Consider the following 23,070-nt stretch of genomic DNA (forward strand, 5'->3'; position numbering starts at 1 on the left):
CTTTTGATGTGTCAGGCTTAATCCTATCATCCAAGTTGTTTGTAAATTCCCTGAGCCATGGATTGTGACTGTGTCAGTTTAACACCCAGGCAAATGAGAACCAGAGACTTGCAGACAATACCACAAAGGGAATGAGTAACTCTTTGGAGGCTTGTTTTCCACTGCTGAAGATTACCTTATTATGGCAGAGCAGCACACTCTGGTACAGCTCAAATGATTCTCCTTCCTATTTTTATGCTACAGGAATGTCAAAATAAAGAAGGGAAAGTTATATTCTGCATGAGCCTACTAACTGTCACATCCTAGGATCTTGGCATTGAACAGATCCTCTTTAATGGCCCAAGAGTTGGCTCTTTCCCAACTCTTTAGTTCAGCAAATATTTTCTGTTCAGATCTAGACGTTGCTATTCTCTCAGCCTTTATCTGTATGATACAAAGCAGGATAAACCACAGCCATGTATATTTGGTCCATTATGAGTGCTATTAAATCACTGGGATATTCAATGAACAAAGACAATCCTCAGAGTTTACAACAGGAGAATATTGGCTCAAGCTTGAAAGGCTGTATTTAACTATACCTTATATAAACTATTGTTTCACCAGCACAGTGGTGTCAGATATGCCAGGCATCGTACTAATTCCTGGAAACTAAGCAGGGACTTGCAAAGAGGACCTTGCACACAGAACAGAGCTTAGTTTAGCTCACTTATTGCATAACTTTTTTGAGTAAAATGAGGATAGAATTATTGAAGAAACTTTACAAGCCTCAGTCATCAACAACATGAAAATGCTGAGAAAATGTTCTGTGGCTATGACACATTTTCTTGGGTGGAAACCACTGTGTCATTCTTCCTTATCTCTGCTCTCACTCTCCCTCAAGACCAACAACTGACTGTTCTCCAACCAGCTTTGATGCAACATTTTTACAGTGATTCTCCACTTGAATCCTATCTCATAGTACATGGCAAGTTACACAGAAAAAGGAAAAAATCTCCATTTTGCTGAAGTGTGGATATTAAGGATTTCCTGCACAAGGATCTGTCTGCAAAACACACCTATAGCAAAAACAGCAAAGAACCCTTCGTGAAGGTCAAAGACAAAAAAAGTACAAACCCAAGAAAGATGGTACTTGCCCTTAAGGCTTCATAAATGCACCCTACTTCCCTAGCAAAGTGTACACAGCCAACAGGAAAATACTCAAATCACAGAAGTGAAGATTTTGGTTGAAAACATCTGCACATGATCTAGACCACAAACTATTTTTTCCCACTTTCCCAAGTGAAAAGCTTTCAGTTAGTTACAAACACTGTTTGGTAGTAAGAAGGCAGAGTTGTCTCTTGTGCTGGCCTCATTCAAAGTACTGCATTCCTTGAAGCAGGGAAATAAACAATGGGTGAGCTTCACATGTGAAGGGCCAGACACCATGGCTTGACAAGACCCAGCTTCACTCACCACACCTCTGTATGACTAAATGAACATCCACAGCTGATCTGACTCCTATTTGATATAGAAAGGTGTTTATTCCTTCTTTCATTTTGCCAAGCAACATCACACGAAGGCAGAAGTTGACAGATCCTGCAAAAAACACCACCACACAACAGCAGAAGGGCCCCAATACAGACACACCGTGCAGAAGTTGCCTTCTGCAGTAAGAGTTCTGTCAATCAAGAGACCTCTTCCCTCCATATTGGGGCTTGTATTTCAAAGGGGTTTTTAACTTATTACTAAATGTCTTTATTATATCTGCAACACTTTGCCTCTCCATTACAACATTGCTTGTGGTAATGAAAATGGTGGAGAGGTATTCAGAGAAAAAACAAACACCACAACACAAACAAGCCATGACGTTTCCATATGTAATTTGTTGACAAAGTTTGTATGACTGATATTAAAACATTCAAGAAATCTCTCTTATTTCTACATTTTTTTAAATATCTGAAGTTAATTTTCAATTCTGATGAGACCATTCTTTTTCAAACTAGACAAGTTTTTGGCACAAAATAAATACATGATGTTCATAATCTAAATTTAAAATGAGTCAGCTGGAAAATAAATAGGAAAAAAACCAAAGCAGAAGCGAAGATGTAACTAAAAAAATGTAGGAGTTTGCATGTTAAATTTTAAAGCATGAATTACTTAGTCAACATTTGTTTATTTTATATTAGTCATTATTGTAGCAAGTTTCAATCACACACATTTGAAGCAATTTAATATGTTGACTTTCTTAAGCATTGTGTGTCAGAAATACTTCCAGTCAAAAGAGGGAAACTAGATTAAGACAAAAATCACCAGTTGAACCCCTAATCACATTAGAGTGAATGAGCCATCCCACACTACCCTACATTCAAATACTGGTTGAGAACCTTTTTCTGCCTTACAACATAAAATCATATACACCTAAGCCTAATGTAACAGGTCTTTTCATAATTCTATTTTAATTCATGCATCCTTTCACAGTCCCTGGGGAATCGCAAATCAGCAATGCAGAAGATTTGATTTTACTCATTTCATACTGGAATTAAAATCAATTTATGTTTTATTATTTGGCTGTATCACATTTCCATATTTTTCCAACCTAACTTCCTTACACGCTGACATTATAGATGAACAAAATATATTAAAAACACAGATAAACTGGACTGAGGAAGTGTGTCCCTACTTAAGCTACAGCATGCTACCAATATACTCCTACAGGCTCTGATCCAAAGCCCATTGACTCCAGTGAGGTTTGGGTCAGATCTACTGTAAAAAGAACTTAATTCGGTAGTGGTAAATGATATCCAAAATATACAATTTGATTAGAAATCACTCCAAGTATCACTGTGAAGAATGTTGGTGACTGCTTCACAGCTCATACAGATTTTAGTTCCTTGAACTATTATTAAAAGAAGTCTGGAATTCCAAGTTTTTGCCAACCACACTGTTGCAGCTTAATTGGGCAGCTGACAACTCTTAGAAAATAACTGCAGTATCATCTCTTTTAGAAGAACTAGTGTGGGAAGTGAAACACTTTCATGGGAGCTAAACTTTCTGGAGTCATGGTAATGAATCTGTTTTCATCAGGTGACCATGAGTCATCATTTTATCAGCAGTTTAAAGGACTTTCACAATAGTTGAGCGTCATCGGTGCCCATGCACAGCAGTGACTGCAGCACAACAATGAAACGGGGCCATGTGCTGTGGTACCATTATTTAAGGAAAAGTCTGGCTACTGACTCAAGAAAAATACTGCAAAGTCACGGTGGAATAAGTGCTGCAGGGAACACAAAATGTCCCCAAACTGGAACACAAAATGTCCAGAAACGAAGCTTTTATTTGAGAATTGAAAGTAAGCAATAATTTTGCTATTAAAAATAGATGCCTTTTAAGGAAGTTGTGAACTATATGGATGAAACATCGGGAAAGAATAAAAACGTGTTGTCAGTCACTCTTCCCCCCTTTACTCCATAGGCCTGTCAGAACACACTCTTATACCAACTATTCAGATAGCTCCCACATACTAGAATCCATCTACATTGTCCTAAGTAAGGAGAGGCCACATAAAAAATTACCAAAAAACATTATAATACATTTTCATTATCATAACATCAAGAGCAAAAACTGCATCACTGCATCATGAAACTGTTTTTACCAGGTACTGCATAAAACATGGATGCCTTTACCTCCCAGTCTACTAACCTCCATCTGAACCCACTGGAAAGAATTGAAGAATTTCACCTACAGTCTAAGCTGAAGCCTCTCCCAGGACCTAAAGACACTCTGTGACCCCACGCAGCATCGCTGCTAAGCCCTCATGTTTTGCTGGACTCAGAGAGATTCAAGTCTGCTCCTAAGTTTCCCATCCTTTCCTCCTTCAGGGCTGGACTCCGAGGTCAAGCAGGCAGCACCACCAGGATCTCCACGAAGCAGAACAGTGGAGGTGTAAAATCTGGTAGTGCTGGTCAGAAATAAAGCACACGGCAAGTATCATGGAACCTACAGTCTTTGAATTAATTAGATTAAAAAAATACCATGCTACTTAGTATGGTGGGTATTTAGAATCCCATATCACTGCCACAGTAATATAGTGCTCACAGTTAGCAAAAAACCTACTTTTCAGGCACAAGTGGTACTTTAAAAACTAATCAGATTTGAATTACCAAAAGAAGTAATGCAAGTTGAACCATCCTTTTATTCTTTATTTGAAGTGATCCCTGTGAAAGCAGTGTTTCCACTATTGTTGTTTATCCCTCTGGCTTCCTATTCCTTTCTCCTTCTGCTAACACTTTAATCTCTCAACTCTTCATCCACTCATCATTTCCCTGGGCTTGAAAATTAATCCTCTGAGGTCAGTGAGGAAACTTCCAGACTCCAGGATTTAGAATTATATTATACACTTAATTTTCCTCCCCCTTCTACCTCCCAACTTCCTCTTTTGTTTCTTCTGGAACTTATTTACTCATCACTTTAGCCATTCCATATCTGGTCCCATGAAATTGGGAATTAAATGCAGCATTAAGAGAGAGAACTAAATAGATGTCCCTCCAGCCATTATTATTGTTTGCACTTCCTACTTTAAATCACATTCCCTCCTGCCCCTTTTTCATCATCTTCTTTAAGACTTCTAAGCCCTTTTAGACAAGTATTCTATTTTATCCATTTATACAGAAACAAACATGACAGCTGAGTGAAGTGTGATGGTACTTGATAATAACAATTTCAGCCACCTGTATTTCCAGTTGTTCTAAGCAATACCACTTCAGGAAAGCTCCATCTCTAGAAAACCACTATTTGATGGTTAACATAACTATTTCTTAATTTTTAAAGACCCAAAAAGCAAATACAAGAACACACAATACACGTAAAACTCAACAACCCCAAATCTGTTTGGAGAACACCAGTACCTTAGTTTTAGATTTACAATACTTTAGAAAATTCTATTTAAATCACAGAAACCTAATCTTAGCATGTTTCTATTGAAACATTTGTGAGTACTCCAACCACAGGAATTTCACATACAAATGTCTTCATTTTACAGTGAAGGGGAAAAGAACATCAGAAAAGACTTCATTTATTAGTTAATTTAACTAAGTACTCTCTAAAAAAAACCTAACTCTCAAACCAGAAATCAGAATGCTAACAAGCTCACAACTATGTACATAAAAAAGCAGCTGCAGACTCAGTCTTATAGCTCTGAGCAGTCACAATATATAAAAATTTACTCTAAATACAAACAGAATTCCTTATCCTTGCTCTCCCCTTGAGAGCACTGCACTCATGTATCTGTGGACTTAATACAGAAGTAAACACATCTGTTATCCTTTATCACTCACTATATGGGATCAGATAAATAAAAAGTCAGGTAAGAAAATCTACTCAACGCCATAGTTTTTTTCTTTCCAAACAATTCCCAAGAAAGAGGAAACACATCACTTTCTCACAAAAATATTATGACTTAACCACAAATATTTACAGAAATACTGATCAGCTAACTCAATGGACACACTTCACAGAAATGTGAACTTCCATCTGTCAAGCCCACTGAGATGTCACCTAAGAATCATCCAGACAGGCACAACTGGTGGAGAAATCTGTGCTGATGTACTGTCACTGTATTACGTTTCAACTGGTAGCTAAAAAACCCATCAGAAATACCAAAATAAACTTCAAAATAAATGCTCATCTTGTTAATTGCAGACCCAAGACAATCCACAGGTGTGTGAGCAGACCCTAAACTGACCCAGCCAGGGCTGCCAGTCCATACTGGGACACTGTCTGACAGGAAGATGGCTTTCCATTTCCTTCTACCTACTGCTAGAGCCTGTAACCAATGCTCTTGCTACACACACCTTCTTTCATGGCACACTCCTAAGATTCCAAAGACAGATGTTAGGATGCCTTTGGTTATTACGTCAGTATCTTAATGATTACATTAAGGTACATCAATATAAAAAAACCTAAGTACACAAACTGATCATATTAAAATCCCACCATCATTTTCCTGGCCAATTATATCCAGTATTTTCATCTTTGTTCCCAATATAAAACAAAAAGCTGTGCTTGCTATTTCAAATGAACTTGCCACTTCAAGCAAGCAAAAAATGAGTAGGAAGGATAAAAAAAGGTACATATATGTCCAGCATGCAATAATTTAAATTGGTAACAAGGAGCAACAATGCTGAAAAATCAATTGTAGAGTGAGCTGGATGACCAGAGGGAACACTGAAACTACAATTATCTTAATCTAAGGCCTACAAATCTGAGACAGAACAGTGCTCAAAGTAGGAAACAAAGTAAAAAAAGCTTCCCTTTGAGCTGAGCTATTGAAATGTAGTAACAAGTTACTCTTCCGTCTTTGGCAAACGAATGAATTGCAGAAAACAGTAAATGAAATTTTTCTATTGCAGCCATAAAAATTACTATATTTAGTTCTGCAGCTTGGCATGAATAAAGTCAATTTACACAATTCTGGAAGAAAAATTCTTTCTACTTTGTCCAAAGTTTTAAACAAGGCCCTAGTGATACTATTTTTGAAATCCATATAGAATTCATGATTTTGCTTTAAGCCTCACCAATTAAATTTAAGATTTATTTCTCAGAACAGCAGTAAAATATTTTAGCAACACACAGAGAAAGATTAATTAAATTCATATGCCGGGGGTATTTTACCATGCAATGCTTTATGCAGTATCAATACAAAATAAAATTGAAAATTGATGATCAAATTAACTTGCACAAAATATTATCTGTTGCAAATCACAACACTGTATCGTCCAGCTGCTTGGTAGGTGAAGAAAGTGTGTTTCGGACTTAAGTGTAGTTTTTGTATTAAGGTTTAAAGCTGTTTTACTGCATCAAGTAGTTTATTTCAATCCCTCTTAACTGCCCATAAAGCTAAGCTTAAGATCGCCTCTCAAAAACAGACCAATTGCTCCCTCCACTGGAAGTAACAGACCATTACCCGGCGTGCAGAGACCGGCAGATAAAACACACATTGGTAAGAAGGGAAGTTAAACAAATTAGAGGGGGTTTCCACTTAATTACTTGACAGTCAGCTAAGATTTGATGGACTGATAACCTGCACTTTTCACTCTTTTACTGAAAAGATTCACAAACACAAGTTTGCAAAATCTAAAAAGTAAAAAAACTTAAAAGTAGAGAATGTGTAAGATGAGGCGAGGCACCTGAAACACGGAATCATGGCACCACAGAGTGGTTTGGGTTGAAAGGGACCTTAGAGACCATCCCTCCTCCAGTTCTAACGCCCTGCCAGGGGCAGGGACACCTTCCAGTAGACCAGGAGGGACTGGATGGGGCTCTGAGCAGACTTGAACACTTCCAGGGATGGGGCATCCACAACTTCTCTTGGCTGCCTGTTCCAGTGTGTCACCAACCTCAGAGGGAAGAATTTCTTCCTAAGACCTAATCTGAACCTACTCTCTTTCAGTCTAGACCCATCCCCCTTCTCCTGTAGGGGTATATACCCTTGTAAATAGTCTCTCTCCATCTTTCTTGTAGGCTCCTTTCAGGTACTAGAAGGCCACAATTCAGTCACCCTGAAGCCTTTTCTTCTCCAGGCTGAACAATCCCAATTCTCTCAGACCTTCCTCAAGGAGAGCAGCTCCATCTATCATCTCCATGTCCCTCCTGTAGACTTGTTCTAACACATCTGTCCTGAACGTTTTCAGACTCGGTAAAATGCCCCCATCAATTTAAACACAAGGAATCTACAATCAAGAATATAGTATTTTCTGTACTCCCTCTGCAGAGACAAGCAAGAATAGTTTTTAATGGAGAATCTTCTGCACAGGGACCTTCCTTGCAAAACTTATGTGAAAGCTGAACAGTCTTAGAAAATATTCACATGAAATACAAATCCAGTGAATGTAAAGAAACAAAACTTTACCTGATCTAACAAGAAAATGTTACACATCTGTGCACAAAGTGAGTTTCAATCAGGTCAAGGTAAAGTTAATTTTCAGCATTTGGTACATGCAAAACTTACTCTCATTTCTCATATACTGTAAGAACGAAAAAGTTGTATTTTATTGCCATTCTCAAAAGCTTTATCTGTGATACTGCTTACCAGACACATCCTCAATGAGAACCCAGCCCTTGCTCAGGCAGTCAAGGATGCTAAACTTGGTGAGAGCAAGGCCCATGCTGAATACCAGTAACACATCTATACTGAACAATGAAGCTGTAATGATGCAGGTCAGAAACCAAGTGTCTTCAGGCTTTTTACGGAGTAAAGACATTCCAACTCACACCACTTGTTTTCTTGGGCGCTTACATGAATATTGATGATATCAAGAGTTCTCAGCTGAGAAAAGCAATGCCTTCAGCCTCAGCTCCTGTTGTTACCCACATCAGTGGTGCACGGACTCACAGTATCAGCTAAAATGTGCTCAAAGATATTTCTCCTTAAGTCCTCTATCAACTCAGCAGCACTGAATAATACAAACATCATACTGTTAACTGAAGGTTTACAATCCTGTTAAACAGAAAGAATTTAAAGCAAACATCCCACTAAATGACAGCAGTTTTCCTTGGAAAAGAACACGTAGCACACAAAAATTAAGTGCTTGGTCTTCTCAAAAAAACAAAACCAAGCTTCAACAGCTTCCACAGTCTGATCACTCAGGAAGGGTTTTGTAGCTGCCCTCCAAAAAAACCCCAAGCATACCCACAGAGGAAAAATCTCTTCTGTTAGGAAAAAAACATTTCCAAGAAAATAATATTTTGTGCTAATCACAAGTAGGTATATTTATTGATTAGCTGGTATAGTTACAGTAGAAGAATTATGAAGTGCTATGTTTATTATAGAATGTTTTGAAAAGCTTTGCTCTTCAGCACATAACCAAAAGTCTGGGACTCTTTGCAAAATGTACTTCAATGGTATTTTATTGGACATGAAACAACTAATTGCTGAAAATGGAAAAAGAGGCTAAAAAAGAGACAAATTTAATGTCAAGAGTGATAAATAGTTTAAGAACACTGCTACACCTTAAACCAGGAACCCTTAGACCTGGGAGGTACATAAATAATATTACAAGATTACCATAAAAAAAGAATCCACCCAAAATTTTACTTCAGGGAGCAAATAGTGTTTTACTGAGAATTCATGTTTCTACTTCTAACTGCACAACGAATCACTTTGAGTTACAGCATTTTAATCCTCAGCTGACCCCAGACGCACTCTGCCATGATATAGCAGCAATCCCAAGTTTGCTTCCAGAGGGAGAGAAAAGCTCATATAAAGCCTGCTACTATGACCAGAAGGCTGAAGGATGCACTTTTAGTATCAACAGACACATTCTAAGCAGTATTACAGATTTTTTTTTTTTTTTTTAAGCTATGACATTCCACTTACCTTAATGACAAATTTGTTGGATGCCATGATAGGTCAATGTGAGCTGGTCCTATAAAAATACCAATTAAAAGTGATCAGCACTGGAGAAACACTCAGATCTCAACACCCATCGAGAAGGATTTTTACATCTGTGGTTCATTTTTTCATTACTGCTATTCTTCAAACCTACACTCTGCTTTAAAAAAAACAAGGAAAACTCTTATTTAAACGAGAATTTCTTAGCTACCTGTGTTGGTTTCTTTTAGTGAACCTCATAACTGCCCAGGCACTTTCCATTCAACACAGGAAATACAAACTTAGAACTCTTTTAAGTAAGAAACTAGAGTTTTTGGCTCACCTGGTATCCATTCATACATACACACGTTATGCACACTTAAAATTTGAGACTACTACACACATAAAGCAACATAACCTGAGTTTTACGGTGGTTGCACAAAAGTAAAGTGAGCTTTGGACATCCTCTTCTCTTTCTTATCCCAAACAGGACCTGAATTACTTACTTTGGGATCCTGAGTGAAGTACATTGAGCTGCACAGACTCTGACCCTGCCTCAGACCATTCCAAGTAGTTCAGGAAGTGTTAACTTGTGCTAGAAGTTAAACACTCCCTTGGGCTCAAGAAAAAACCCTCAATTAATTGCTAAGATTTTTTTCCAAACTGACATTTACAGTCACAGCACTGAAGCTACTTGGGAAGCCCATCATCCTCCACATAAATAGGAGCCCAAAACTGACTTGTCAAAAAAGGAGAAAATCAGGTTAAACTCATCAAAGTCTTTCCAGCTAACTCCACAATGCTGGGATTCAGGAAAGACATGCAATGGACCCTATGGTACCAATTAATAGCTACAAGAAACAGGAATACAAAAACTCTGATACATTCTATTTTCACACAGGGTAGGAAGAGAGCCAACAGACAACAAAGAGATTTGGATTGGTCAGAAAACCAGGTGAAGCAGAGTCTCAGTAAAGTGGCAGGAGGTAGAGTACCCAAACCATACAGCTTAAGCTTCAAAATGAAGAAGGAAAATGAGCATCAGTAGCTGCTGTCTGCAATAAATGAACAGCAACAGAAACCACACTAAGAACAGAGCTGCCTTTTGTAATCTAAATTTTCCTAAAGGATTAGTCTCTTAAAGTGGAAAAATCTGGTGAATTTTGTAGGAGATGGTATAGGAAAATACTAAAAACTGAGGAATATGTACACATTTGTCATTGCATACTTCACGTTAAGTACTACGACAGAGCTGTCAAAATTTCAGGACACAAATCAGGTTGGGGATATGTGTCTCTGTCAGGCACTACACTTACATATTTCAAAATGCACTTGTTATCATTACTCAACTTCAAAAAAGTGCAAAACAAGATGAACACCCACTTTACAACAACACAGCATAGCACAGATGATTTTAATCCTAAAATACTTAACAGTCCTGCACACAGAAACTGGAATACCATCATGCCTTGTGCCATGCCACTGTCATTCTCCCTTGCACCAAACAGCCCTGGAAACTTCTCCATCTTATCAGATTAAACCCTGTCAACTTTACTGACAGCAATTTTGAGAAACACAATGCAAGGAACAGTGCTCTGGATCATTTGAGACATCCTGTTTCAGTTCAGTCATGTAGTAAGTGCTACTCTAGAGAAGTAAACATAGTAGAGAAACTACATGAGAACTCTCACTAGGATATAAAACCCACACATTGTTGAAAGAGCAGCTGCTACAACTAGTTCAGAAGAGATGCTGAAGAGAAATTGCAGCCACCAAATCAAAACCAAGAGCTTCTCAGTTCCTCAAAACATTGCTTCCAAGAAACAATACTTGAACTGCTAATGTTTTCTCATTAATCCTTACAGTAGCAATAATATAAAAAAGAATTGCAACAAAACATGGCAGAGCATCACCTCTTCTCCAAATGTTCTCATGTTCTCTTGAGAACAAACAAAGCAGGTGGATGAATCTGAACTTATCCCGGGGTCACTGATCTCTTTCTAGTAACAATTTATCTTCCAGAATACTACTTGTGCAACACATCTGCTACTACTCACATGTGAGCCACTGGCAGGCAGAAATACCCTCCAAATACAATTTACAAAAATAATACAAGAAAACACATAAAAAGGAGAAAGATGCACAAGAAAAGTTAGCTTTGGTTCAGTTTGCTCTTCCTGGGAGTAAGCTGACTTTGGGAGTTTGCCAACTACCCCATTCTTTGCACTGACCTCACAGATAAGACAAAGGAAATACAGCAGACAGACAAAATGTAAGCAAATCCTCAGAAAACAAAAAGGAAAATATTTTATGTGTGAACCATCAGGAAAATCACTGAAGTGACACAGGTGAAAAAATACTCATTACTCAGACATCAGAAGATGAGGAAAACCACTCATCAATTGTCCAAGAAAAAAAAAAAAAAAAAACAACTAGCCCCAAAATACTTTGCCATTTCCTGTGTTTAAAAAAAAAAAAAAAGGGCAGCAAAAAACCCCACCAAAAACACAGATCTATTACAATTGCTACTGTCTGACAGCAAGATTCTGTTTCATGTTCTTTTTCAGTTGCAAACATCTAAAGTAAACTCTATATAAGGATATACAAAGATAAGCAAATACAGCAGAAAAACTCCTCTCACAAGACTATACATATATATTTTTTTTTTTTAAAAAAAGTCCTGATATGGGATGTGTAGTATTTCAAGACCTAAAATGTTGATACAACCTGTACAAGAAGACATGATTTAGAACTAAACACATAGGTTGCGTGTAAGTAGAGTGAGATGCACTTGAAAAATAATGTGGCAAAATATCTTCCTTTCCTAAATTTGAGCCCAGTGGAGCAGTGGATACTCAGGAGAAGCCAGAAAACATGGTCACCCAGAGAGCAAGCTCAAGTGTCCTCTACCAGCTATGAACAGCATCTTACCTTAGCAAAGTAGCTTCCCGTGGTGAGGAAACTTAGAACTCAGAAGGAACGAGGAACTGAAAACTCCTGCCACACACTTGGAGACACAGCAGCAAACTTCACACACTTGCTCATTGCTGGATGCCTTTGCCACACCTGGGGACAGGGGGCACCTGAAAACGCTAGAAACAAACAAACGCTAATTACGGAACTCTGTAGGTTAACTATTTTTGTAGTTCAAAATGAGCTATCACAACATAAAAGAGGAGTTTTCTGAACTTCCCAGTCCAGCACCTGCAGTTTCTGGGACCGGATCCTAAGCTTGGGATGAGCAGGGCAATGCTCAGCTACTCTCATATCCAGTAAAGCATCTCTGGTTCTGAAAAGACACACCAGAATCTTCCCATGTTTGCCATTCAGGATTTTTATGCTGCCAATTACTCCACTTAACCCTTGAAAAGTACTCTTCCAGCTAGTCAGTACCTATTCTCTTCGTTGTTATTCACACTCCTTCATTCATAAACTGCCCATTCACCTTTAAGGTTCAACAACTCTGTTTCAAAAACATGACCCACTTAACACAGAACTGCCTAGAACTAAAGGAACGAGATGTTCTGAGGAGCATGAGAGGGCTGTCACAGACAGGTACTATTATCTTTTTGCACTGGTAAGTGCCTTTTTAAACTTTTGTGGAACAGCTGAATGCAATTAACAATGAAAAATTACTGTACAATGAAAAATAATTATACTCCTTTCTGCATGGAGATCAGGCATTAAATACTTCTCTTTTGGCTAGTTATAAACGCTGCACCTATAAATGAAAACAAACCCATTCATTAACACATTAATATAAAACGGGATATTCCTGACAGTGACTGCAGGAATAGAGAGAAGAGTGAACACGTGAAAAGTATTAATGTATTCACAGAAGTATTTCTTGCACTTACAGGAATGAATACAGGAAAAGTGAATACAGGAAAGCAGAACAGCTAAGGAAAAGCGGAGGTCAGGGAACAAAGTTATTTGAACTTGTTTTGGCCAGGGCACTTCTGCCCGCCCACAGGAAGCCTCAGAGACCTGGGCGCAAGTGTAAGGCAGAGTGACTGCAATGGCAGGTAAGCAAGGAAGAAGAATCAGAGATATTATATACGCATATACATATTTTTAAGCGCGGCCAGTGCCTGGCCGGGCCGGGCAGGGGTGAGGAACGGGACACAGCGGCTGAGGCGGCACCTGAGGGAGGCTCGGTGGGAGCCGACCGGCACCGCCGCCAGAGCACCGGTTCTCCCCGAGCATCCCCTCACAGGTTTAACTGAGGAGAAAAGAGGGGCTGGAGCCCGAGGGGCGACCGCAAGAGCCGGGCGACACAAGGCGGCCGTACCTCTTCCCACGCCGCGCCCGCCTCCCGCCGCTCCTCTGCCCTACCCAAAATGGCCGCGCCTGTCGCCACCGCCCGCCCCGCGCTGCCCGCACGCAAAATGGCCGCCAGCGGCCGAGGCGGGTCCGGGCCGCGAGTGACGCGACGCTCGGCTAATGGCGAGCGGGGAGGAGCGGCACGTCCGGGGTCGTGCTGCTTTCACTTCCTCTTCTTCCTGCCGGGCCGCGTTTGAACGCGTGGTGGGCGGGTGAGTTCTCGTCGCCTCGGGAGGGCTCTTGGGCAGCTGCTGTCTCGGGCCCTCCTAGAGCGGGGAGAAGCCTCAGGTGCGCCGCGCCCGCGGTCTGTGCCCGAGGGAGCCGCTGCCCCCTCAGCCGCCCGCGCTTCAAGGTCGCTGGGACCCGGGGAAGGAGGAGAAGGAGCGGGTTGTGAGGGCTCCGGAGCGCGGTGCAGGGGTGGTTGGCGGAGCGTGTTACACCTGTCAGGGGCATGGCGTTGGGCGGGTGTAGGAGCATTTCCTCTCCGACTTGTAGCTTCGTAGCCGCTCAAACCAGTGAGGTATTTTGGTAGGAAGCTTGAGTATACGTGCGTTTTCTTTTTGAAGTAGGTACTTCTTGACGAAATCCCATAGAAAGTAGTGCTTTCTCGTTTCTTATTATATAAGGATTAATTTTTTGTCTTTGTAATGGTGCCGCTTCTGAATACCATAAGGTGCTCAGGCAACGCTGCACGAAGATAAAGTGGTGTCAGAAGCATCACACCTTGTTTTGCCTGCAGTTTGAAAGTTCTATATTCCCTTAAGAGCTCAGTTTGTCATTGAATTTTATTAATTAATTGGGGGGGGGGAGGGGAAGGTGTATTTTGCATCTACTTTTGGGCTTCAAATATTTACCATCTGAGCAGTAGCGCTTGTAATTAGCTAAAGCTTTGTTGTGTTTAAGATTTAGCATGCCAAAGCTCGAAGCAAATGCTGCAATTAACATTTCAAAATGTCTGAATTGAGGTTATTTTTGTAATTTTTTTTAGGTTCACAAAGTAAGGCTTTTTTGTTTAGTGTTTTAGTCATCTGCTGCAATGCAATTAAAAGTATTAACATTCAGCTTCATCTGTTCAGTGTTATTATAGAGTAAGAATAAAAGGATTTCTAGAATATATTCAAAATAATAAATTATCTTTACCTAGGTAGATGCCAGTTTGCAATGGGTCTTAAAACCTTCTGGAAGGACTACAAAGTTCTGATTGTTGTGGGAGCTGGCCTTGGGCTGGTGCACGGGGGCTGGTTACACATGAAGTCCAGTCCTATCTTCCAAGTGAAGACAGAGGATTTTGTTCCAGAACCTGGGATTGTGACATTCATGATGCAAAGTGATCGCAAAAATAAAGAAAAGTAGCATTAGTACTTTGTTTTTTGGGTAAGTTGCCTAATTAGTTGTATCTGTGTCTTTGAGGGAGAAGATGAATTTATTGAGAATTTTCAAACAGGTACAGCCTTGGTATTCTAACTTAAGTCTTTCAGAGTTTTGTTCTTCTTTGAAACTGAGTTAATTTTTTGTACCTACGTGGACCCAAAAAGCGCATCATAAAATCTCAGAAACTACTGCTAAATCCCACTTGATGGGCTCAATTAAGTGAGGGTATTACATGTCTTAAAGATATCTAAAAACAAACTCCAGTAACTTTAAGAGAGTAATCGGACTCTATAACAGTATCCCTTCAGGCTCAAAACTGCCCAGAAATAATTGTGACTTGTAACATATTCTGTGTTCATAGGGATGGTGATTACAATAGAGAATGAAACAAAATGAAGTACAAGTGTAAATACTGTAGAGTTTGCATAGAAATGTAAATAAACATTGATTTAAGTTTTACTGTTTTAAGAACTGAGAAACTTTCTTGGTTGGCATCTTGAAGTAAGAAACCTTTGTTTGAGCCAGATTTCTTAAAGTTGTTTGGACATCAAAAGCTGTTGTTTCTGTTGCCTGGCAAGCACTGCTGACTAGTTGAGTTCTTTTGTTCCTGAGTAAAATCAGGTGAATATCGCTGTTGTTTTGATACTTCAGTGCAATTCAGTGAAGTTTATGGTAGCCTGTTACTTATAGACCTGCTGGTAACAGTATAGACCAGTGGTCAGAATTGAAGTTATTAACAAACGGGTATAATTGGTGCACTGTGTTTGTAGTAAAATCATATTAGTAGATTTTCTCAGTTAAAAAGCATTTTAGCATATGTAGGCCAGTTGTACGAGGTCCAACGAGGCCCAGTGCCATGTCGTGCACTTGGGTCACAACCCTGTGCTAAGCTACAGAGAAGAGTGGCTGGAGAGATTCCTGGGAATGCTGGTGACAGCAGCTGAACGTGAGCCAGCTGTGCCCAGGCGGCCAAGGGGATCCTGACCTGGATCAGCAATGGTGTGGCCAGCAGGACCAGGGCAGTGATTGTCCCCTCTGCTTGGCACTGGTGAGGGGCATCCTCTTTCAAAGAGGACACTGAGGTGCTGAATGAGTCCAGAGAAAGGCAATGGTCCTGTGAGGAGTGGCTGAGGGAGCTGGGGGTCTTCAGCCTGGAGAAAAAAAGTCTCAGGGCAGCCCCATTGCTCTCTACAAGCACCTGGAAGGAGCCTGCAGGCAGGTGGGGGTCGGTCTCTTCTCCGAAGTAACAAGTGATAGAACAAGAGGAAGTGGCCTCAGATTGCACCAGGGGAGGGTTAGATTGGATATTAGGAAAACTGTCTTTACAGAAAGGGGTGGCAAGCACTGGCACAGGCTGCCCAGGGAAGTGGCTGAGTCACCATCCCTGGAGGTATTTAATGGATGCATAGATGTGGCACTTGAGGACATGGTTCAGTGGTGGCTTGGCAGTGCTGGGGTAACAACAGAACTCGATCTTAAAGGTCTTTTCCAGCCACAATGATTTTGTGATGCAGTGTTTGTCCTTCTGTGACTTTTTTTGGTGAAAACTAAAATAGGTCAAGCTATACAATATCTTCATAAGATTATTCTAATAGCTTTCTGGTTTTTATTGTAGGTATAACTAACCTTGAAGGTTTTCATCTGTGACTGTTGCCAGAAAAGATGAAGAAAACTACCTGGAGTAGAAAGAACTTTCTGCTTGTAGCAGGACTGTCACTTATAGGTGTTCATTTAGGAAGCATGCTTGTAAACTTTGTTGTAAAAAAGTCTGCTCAATCTCATTCGGAAGCTAAAAGAGATCGTCATGAATGAAATGGCTTCCTGCTGTCACTCTCATGTTTTGCAGCATGATTTAAGCCTCATTTTAAGAGAGCTGTGATGAGTAATTTCAGGAATGTTATGTTACTGTATGTACTGCTTCACACTGAAAATAATAATTCCTACCTGCAAAGAATTAAAAGCACTACTTTTAAAATTTAAAATTGCTGTAAGTTATAGATCCAAGTAAAAATGAATTGTTTTGTTGACTAGAATTAAAATCTTACCTTGACAATGTCTCGCCTTGAAGCTAAAAAGCCTCCGTTATTTATTAGTGAACCTTTAACTAGAGATGCGGTGAGTCAGTCGCTGTCTTTGCTGAGTGGAATATTAAAATCTTCCTATGGTCCTGCTGGCCGACTCAAACAGCTCCACAATGGTGTGGGGGGTTGTGTTTGTACCACTTCCCAATCCTCAGCCGTCCTGGGGCACCTTTCCACCAGCCAGCCTGTGCTGCGTGTCCTGACAGCCTCTGTACAGAACCATGTGTCACGTTTCAGTGACTGTGGCTTATTCACCGCCATTCTGTGCTGTGGCTTCATTGAAAATTTCAGGAGCCTGAATGTTGCACCTTTTACTATCATTAAAATAAGCAAGCATCTTTTGAGTTTGTGCATGGACCACCTGAAATCTGAGGCTTGTGGCTGCCGGGTGTCCGTGGATTTTGGCAGTGTTGAGACTCTTGTTTGTTTGGTACGTAGCATTTTAACAAGCAAACCTGCTTGCATGCTTAATAAAACAGAAGTCGATCATCTCACCACATTGGTTTTAAAGGCTTTTATATTTACTATTCCATGTCATGTTCAGACTAATGCTGTTTTAGGGAAGTGTATGATAGTACCTGTGAAAGGTAGAAGAGTTGTGGATTCTACAGTTCTTCCTGGACTGCTGATAGAAATGCCAGAATTTCAATTGGGAAAACCACTTGCTGTCAAAAGGACTGGTTCAAACACGATCAAGACTGCACTTTTCAGTGTGTCCATGTCAGGAGATGGCTTTAACGCCGAGGAAGGAACTATAGCAGTCCATCACGGAGTTTCTCTGGAAATGTCAGAGCTGAATCAGTTGCTTAATGTGGGGAAGCAGCTGGTTAAGGATGAGGTGGGCCTTGTACTGTGCCAGAAAGTGATGCATCCATCCTTGAAGCAGTACCTGAAGGAGAACGGTGTCATTGCTGTGGACAGGGCTGGGCTGTCTCTGATGGAGCCCCTGGGCTGCATGACAGGTAACGAGCCAGTTCTCTGCTCTGAACCCTTGGCCTGGAGCTTTCATTGTAAGGTGAACATTACCTGGGGTGGTGTCATTGCAGAGGAAGGAGTCTCTTATTTCACTCTGTATCCTACCTTAGCAGCTGAGCAGGAGTTGTTCTTGTCTAGTCTGAAAACCATTTTTTGAGGTGAGACTGGTCTTCTGCAGGCCATAGGTGTTATTACTGCTTGCTGCATGAGGGATATCCAATTCCAGTAACTTTATTTTCAAACTCTGATTCAAGGCAAATGAAACAATTACTTTATTTTATCTCAAACTACCACCAAGTCCTGCACTTTGAATGTGTTGGTTTCTGTTTGTGATTTCCTGTGAAATCATAGCTATTGGACAATGTATATAGTTTTAAAAGGCAAGAGGAATAAAGTTTATACTTTATGAAATGTATCTGCTAGCTGTTATGATGGTACAGCATACTGTTTTCTGCTTTTTTTAATTGACAGGTTCACAGCCTATAGCTTCCATACATTCGTTGTCTCCTGCCTGTTATGGCAGCTTGAAAGATTTGTGCCTTGAGAGTTTTGCTTCAAAGCATTTTCTTCATCTAATTGCGGAGGACACGGTTATCTGCAGCCTGATACTCTGTAACAGAAGTGAAACAGCATGGGATGAGCTGAAGGTAGGCAAGTTTTCTTCAAATCTTTTCTTGGAAAGTCACGTTTTTAATGGAAAAATAAAATACTGAGAAATATTAAATACACTGAGTTTAGAAACATAATTTTTTTGGTACATAAATGAAATTTGTTTCTAGGATTTCAAAATCCTTGAAGTGGTCATGTTCGTTTAATGTGTCTTTTAATACAGGAAGTTGTTTAGGGACAGACACATCTTTCACCTGTTCTTGATGCCAGTGCTGGATAAATATTTTCATTCTCATTACTTGGTCTATGAGAACATAAAAATAAAAACTGCCTAGCAAAAAGCCAGCAGCAACACCTACAATGATAGTCAAGCATTGTTTTGCATTGAATAGTTGGCCTGGAAATGTTATTGATACTGATTGACTTTTTATATATAGCCCTCTTTTGAAAAAAAATGAATAAAATGCAGCTTTTTATTTCTGCTTTTCCATAGTGTGGACAAATAAAGAAAATTTCTCATTAAGTGAACATGGTTTTGGAAATCACTCAGCAGCTTTATATCTACGTGTAATTCAAGTTTATGGAATCTGTACCAGAAACTACTGAAAATTTGGGGAAATTTTCAATGGGGAAAATTCCTATTAATCATGGTATGTCTGACAAGAATTTCATATGATTTTCAGCGTGTCTGTGAAACTGCAGAACACGTGTTACAGTTAACAATGAAGGAACCTTTGGCATTATTAGGAGGGGGCTGTACAGAAACTCACCTGGCTTCATACATAAGACATAAGGTATGTAAGACATCAGGGTTTTAAAGATGCTTAATATACTTGAGAAACAAGAATTTATGTAGAATCACTGCAGCAGTTAAAACACTTGTCTCGTTCTGGATTAATGTGGCATTTTTGCTAACTACTAATATGAAATAAAGGCGTCTGTTTGAGGCACTCCGTTTTAATTATGTCTTTTTAACCCTATATTTGTACTCGTTAATCTTTAGGTATCTATTATAGTAATTGCATGTTTTTAAGTGTTAAAAATATGTAGAGTTTTTATATTGAAAGATGATAATACATCTTTGACTCCTATTGTGGAATAATCATGACCTAAACTTTTTTAGTTAGAACTGAACCATCTGTTTCGGGGAAAGATGCAGCAGCATGATACATAAAATTTAAAATTATTTCTGTAAAACAGTGTTCTAACTTTGCTTTCCTGGTTCTGGTTTCTTTTTTAGAGTTCCACTCTGCCTGACAGCACTTTCAAAGACCTAGATTGTTCTCAGACGCAATACCAATTGGTTGCTGATAGGTTTTGCCGTTCCCTAGAGTCTGTAGCTCACTCTCTGAGTCATGATGATGGAGAAATTCTTATAGACATGGTTTATGGACACTGTTGGTTTGTTCCATCAGGTTCTCCCTGTGTCTCAAAGTGGTCAGATTTAGTTTCAAAATGCGGCTGTGGGATGAATGGTAACACAGAGGACCTCAGCTGGAGGTTTTTGCAAGGCCAGTCTGGGTCTCCTGTTGTGCAGGGCTGCCCTCAAGAGCCCTCAGTAAAGGTTACTGACCTCCTGACTCTGGATTGCTTTGCTGCCAAGTGCAGTGGCCTGCAAGTAGCTCTGGAGACAGCCAACCTGATTTTGGATCTTTCATACATAATTGAAGATCAAAATTAGCTCTGATCTAACGTGATTTGTGTTGTATAGCAAGACACTGAGTTGAAAGCAGGATAATGTATAATGTGTTAAAACACTTGAATTGGTTAGAATGTGGATAACACACAGAAATTTTAAATTCAACAGTTGGCCACTGAGTACTATCCTCATTGTTAATCTACTGTGCTCTCAAGCATTTTCAAATGTTCAACCTGTTACCTCTGCATTAAGGAAAGTTTTGGATGTTTGTTAGCTCTGTGGCATCTTCAAAGGAAAGGGAAAAATGAATTCACTAGCTGAGAAAACATGTTATGTATTAGAATTTATATAGTCTCAACAAAAGCTTTACACATTCAAAGAGACATATTGCAGCAGAATTTTGTCACTGAAACTTTTAATTTTATAGGTAAAAAAGGCTTGGCTTGGCAGATGCCTTGAGCCCCTTGTTTTTAATTTTGTTCTGAATTTTTCGTCACCATACACTGCATGCAGTTTCTGTTTCTAAATGGCTGAAAGATTTTAATTCATATATGTAATTTATTTAACAAGTTATAAAAACTTTAACCTGGAGCTCTTAAGGTAGCAGGTAGCTAATAGAAGATTTGAAAAGAAATGACAGTCTAGGTGGAAAAAAAAAAAAGTCAAATGGACCTTGATTGTCTTATGTGGGATACAGGACAGTCTATAATGAAGTTTCTATCATTTAAGCAAAGCTGCAAGAAAGAATGTCCCACTTACCATTCAAGTAACTGACTATGCATGGCTTCTTTTAATGAAGTAAGGCTTTAAGCTGCTGAGGCTTGTTTTGATCTTTAAATAAGACTGTAGACTGAATGATCAAAACTTTTTCTCATTCTCAGCTTGCATGCAAGATCAAAAAGGGTGTTAGAGTTTCTTACTTAAGCTCATTTTCTCTACCACTTTTCTTCTCCCTTTTTGTTTTCAGTCACAAGGGACAAATTGTTCATGGTGTGTTTCCAGAAAACATCCAAGTCAGTTGTAGTCTAGTCTGCTTATGTTTTTCCTGGTCTCTTAAGTTTTAATATATTTATTTAATATAAGCAGTAGAATTGTTATGTATAACTCAGTTTTGAAATATGTAATTAAAAACAGATCTTTCCAGACCTTTTGTACCAAGTCCTTTTAATTTTAAGAGTATAAGTAATCCTTTTCTCACTGGGAAAAAATGAAGAGTTATTTAAAGTTCTTTATCTTTTTATGACCTGAAATGATTGCTTCAGTGCTATAAGGCATCCTTTGGGGACTTGTGGGAGAATGTTACAAGGGTTGAGAATGGAGGCTCTTCAAAGTTGGTTACTGAAAAGGCTGCTTTTATATCTTGATCCTCCCGTATGCCATGAACTATATGAAAACATCAGGAATAATGAAGCCAAATGATGGTGTGTATCTTAAGGCACAGAAGAATCTTGGTAATACTTCATCTAATTGTGATTCTCCAGCTCAGTGCTGAATTATACTATTTTACTTCCTATAATAGCAGCTTGTTATGCAGTGTGAAAAATGTTGAGTTTAGTGACTACAGCTGTGAAGTGAAAATTAAAACAATATTCAAGTAGAAGAAGTTGAGAGCGTTCTTTTGTCTTGGTATCTGAAGGTCGGATCACACCTCTTGAATTAGAGCTGACAATGGTTTTTATTCTCCCCCAAAGATATTTGCAGATTAGAAAACTGAAAAAAATAAATTTAGTTTTTGGTAAGTATCTAAAATTTCATTTATACCTGAGCTAAAAGATTGTTTCATATATAGATAATTTTAATAACGATGAATTTTTTTCTCCTACTGTGATTAAAAATAAGCAGCTTGCTGTGCTGTTTGTGGACAGTTCTTAGTTATACTGCAGTATGCTTGAACCTTTAGTGGTTAGTGTTGCCTCACCTTTGAGGGGTAACATAGGAGGAGTACAACTTCGGATACTTTTTAAAATCCAAGTAAAAAGAATTTTGTCTCTCATATACAGCAACATAAAGTAACTTTTTTGAACTTTCATGTTTTCTGATAAAATTTGGGTACAAAAATGGTTGGGTTTCGCCCTGTGTTTTAAAGTTGACAAAATGAAGTATAATGCCTCTGAGAGGCCACTATGGTTTTATTCCTGTTCCTCTTGATATTTGAAGTTTGTTCAGTGGGAAATATTAGCATTACATAAGTATTAAGAGACAAGTGTTTTCTGATCATGACCTCAGTCATGTCTGATTTCCACAGATTGCTCAGAGGCTGTTAATTTAAACTTCAGTAATTCTACTGATAATGCACAAGAAGTATGAATGTTCATTTCCAGCCTTCTCAGCTGTGTTCGTGCTCCAGGCTAGAAGGAGAAACAAAGGAGTGCCGATATTATAATCACTCAGGTCAACATACTTAAGTAAGATGCCAGTGTAATACAGCTGCTCCTCAGTTCAGTATTTGTTTGCTATTTCAGTTCCCATTTGATACTTAAAACTTCAAAGTGAAGACTTGAAAATGCTGATTAATTAAGGGATCTTTTTTCCTACTATTGTGACCTGTTTCAAGCAGATGCACCATTAAATAATATTATTTTGGCATTGGTTAAGAATGCATGCCTGTTTTTCATTGATTCTGCTTCTTTTCTGTGACTTTGTAGAGTCACTCTGAGCCATATCTAAAGTCTTTTCCTGTCTATTCTATCTATAAAATGGGAACAAAGATTTGTGGGTGAAGAGTT

General features: G+C 39.2%; 2 protein-coding genes across 16 annotated transcripts in view; one reads left to right on the forward strand and one right to left on the reverse strand.

Moving 5' to 3' along the window:
* SLX4IP (SLX4 interacting protein) overlaps positions 1 to 13,713 on the reverse strand; it is a 72,589-nt gene extending 58,876 nt beyond the window's left edge. For 3 of the 5 annotated variants that reach the window (XM_032103689.1, XM_032103688.1, XM_032103685.1), the window contains exons 1-3: positions 13,638 to 13,702; positions 12,278 to 12,438; positions 9,353 to 9,401 (exon numbers count right to left, since the gene is read on the reverse strand). In XM_032103689.1, the coding sequence (XP_031959580.1) occupies positions 9,353 to 9,379 (27 nt within the window). In that variant the 5' untranslated portion in view covers positions 9,380 to 9,401; positions 12,278 to 12,438; positions 13,638 to 13,702. Of the gene's footprint in view, positions 1 to 9,352; positions 9,402 to 12,277; positions 12,439 to 13,203; positions 13,291 to 13,637 lie in introns of those variants that run through there. The other 2 variants (XM_032103687.1, XM_032103686.1) reach the window with 2 other exon arrangements.
* Positions 13,300 to 21,944, forward strand: MKKS (McKusick-Kaufman syndrome). 11 transcript variants are annotated; one of them, XM_032103684.1, is made up of 7 exons: positions 13,778 to 13,881; positions 14,814 to 15,043; positions 16,656 to 17,551; positions 17,666 to 18,083; positions 18,568 to 18,743; positions 19,389 to 19,499; positions 19,946 to 21,944. In XM_032103684.1, exons 3-7 carry the CDS (start codon positions 17,093 to 17,095, stop codon positions 20,384 to 20,386), a joined length of 1,605 nt encoding a protein of 534 aa, XP_031959575.1. In that variant the 5' UTR covers positions 13,778 to 13,881; positions 14,814 to 15,043; positions 16,656 to 17,092; the 3' UTR covers positions 20,387 to 21,944. The 11 variants fall into 11 exon arrangements, with proteins under 11 accessions (XP_031959573.1, XP_031959570.1, XP_031959575.1 ...); XM_032103679.1 differs by lacking the exon at positions 13,778 to 13,881 and adding an exon at positions 13,316 to 13,371 and having other exon boundaries at positions 16,656 to 18,083; XM_032103673.1 differs by having other exon boundaries at positions 16,656 to 18,083.
* Positions 21,945 to 23,070: the final 1,126 nt, after the last annotated feature.

The sequence above is a fragment of the Corvus moneduloides genome, chromosome 3 (genome assembly GCF_009650955.1).
Source record: "Corvus moneduloides isolate bCorMon1 chromosome 3, bCorMon1.pri, whole genome shotgun sequence".
NCBI lineage: Eukaryota > Metazoa > Chordata > Aves > Passeriformes > Corvidae > Corvus > Corvus moneduloides.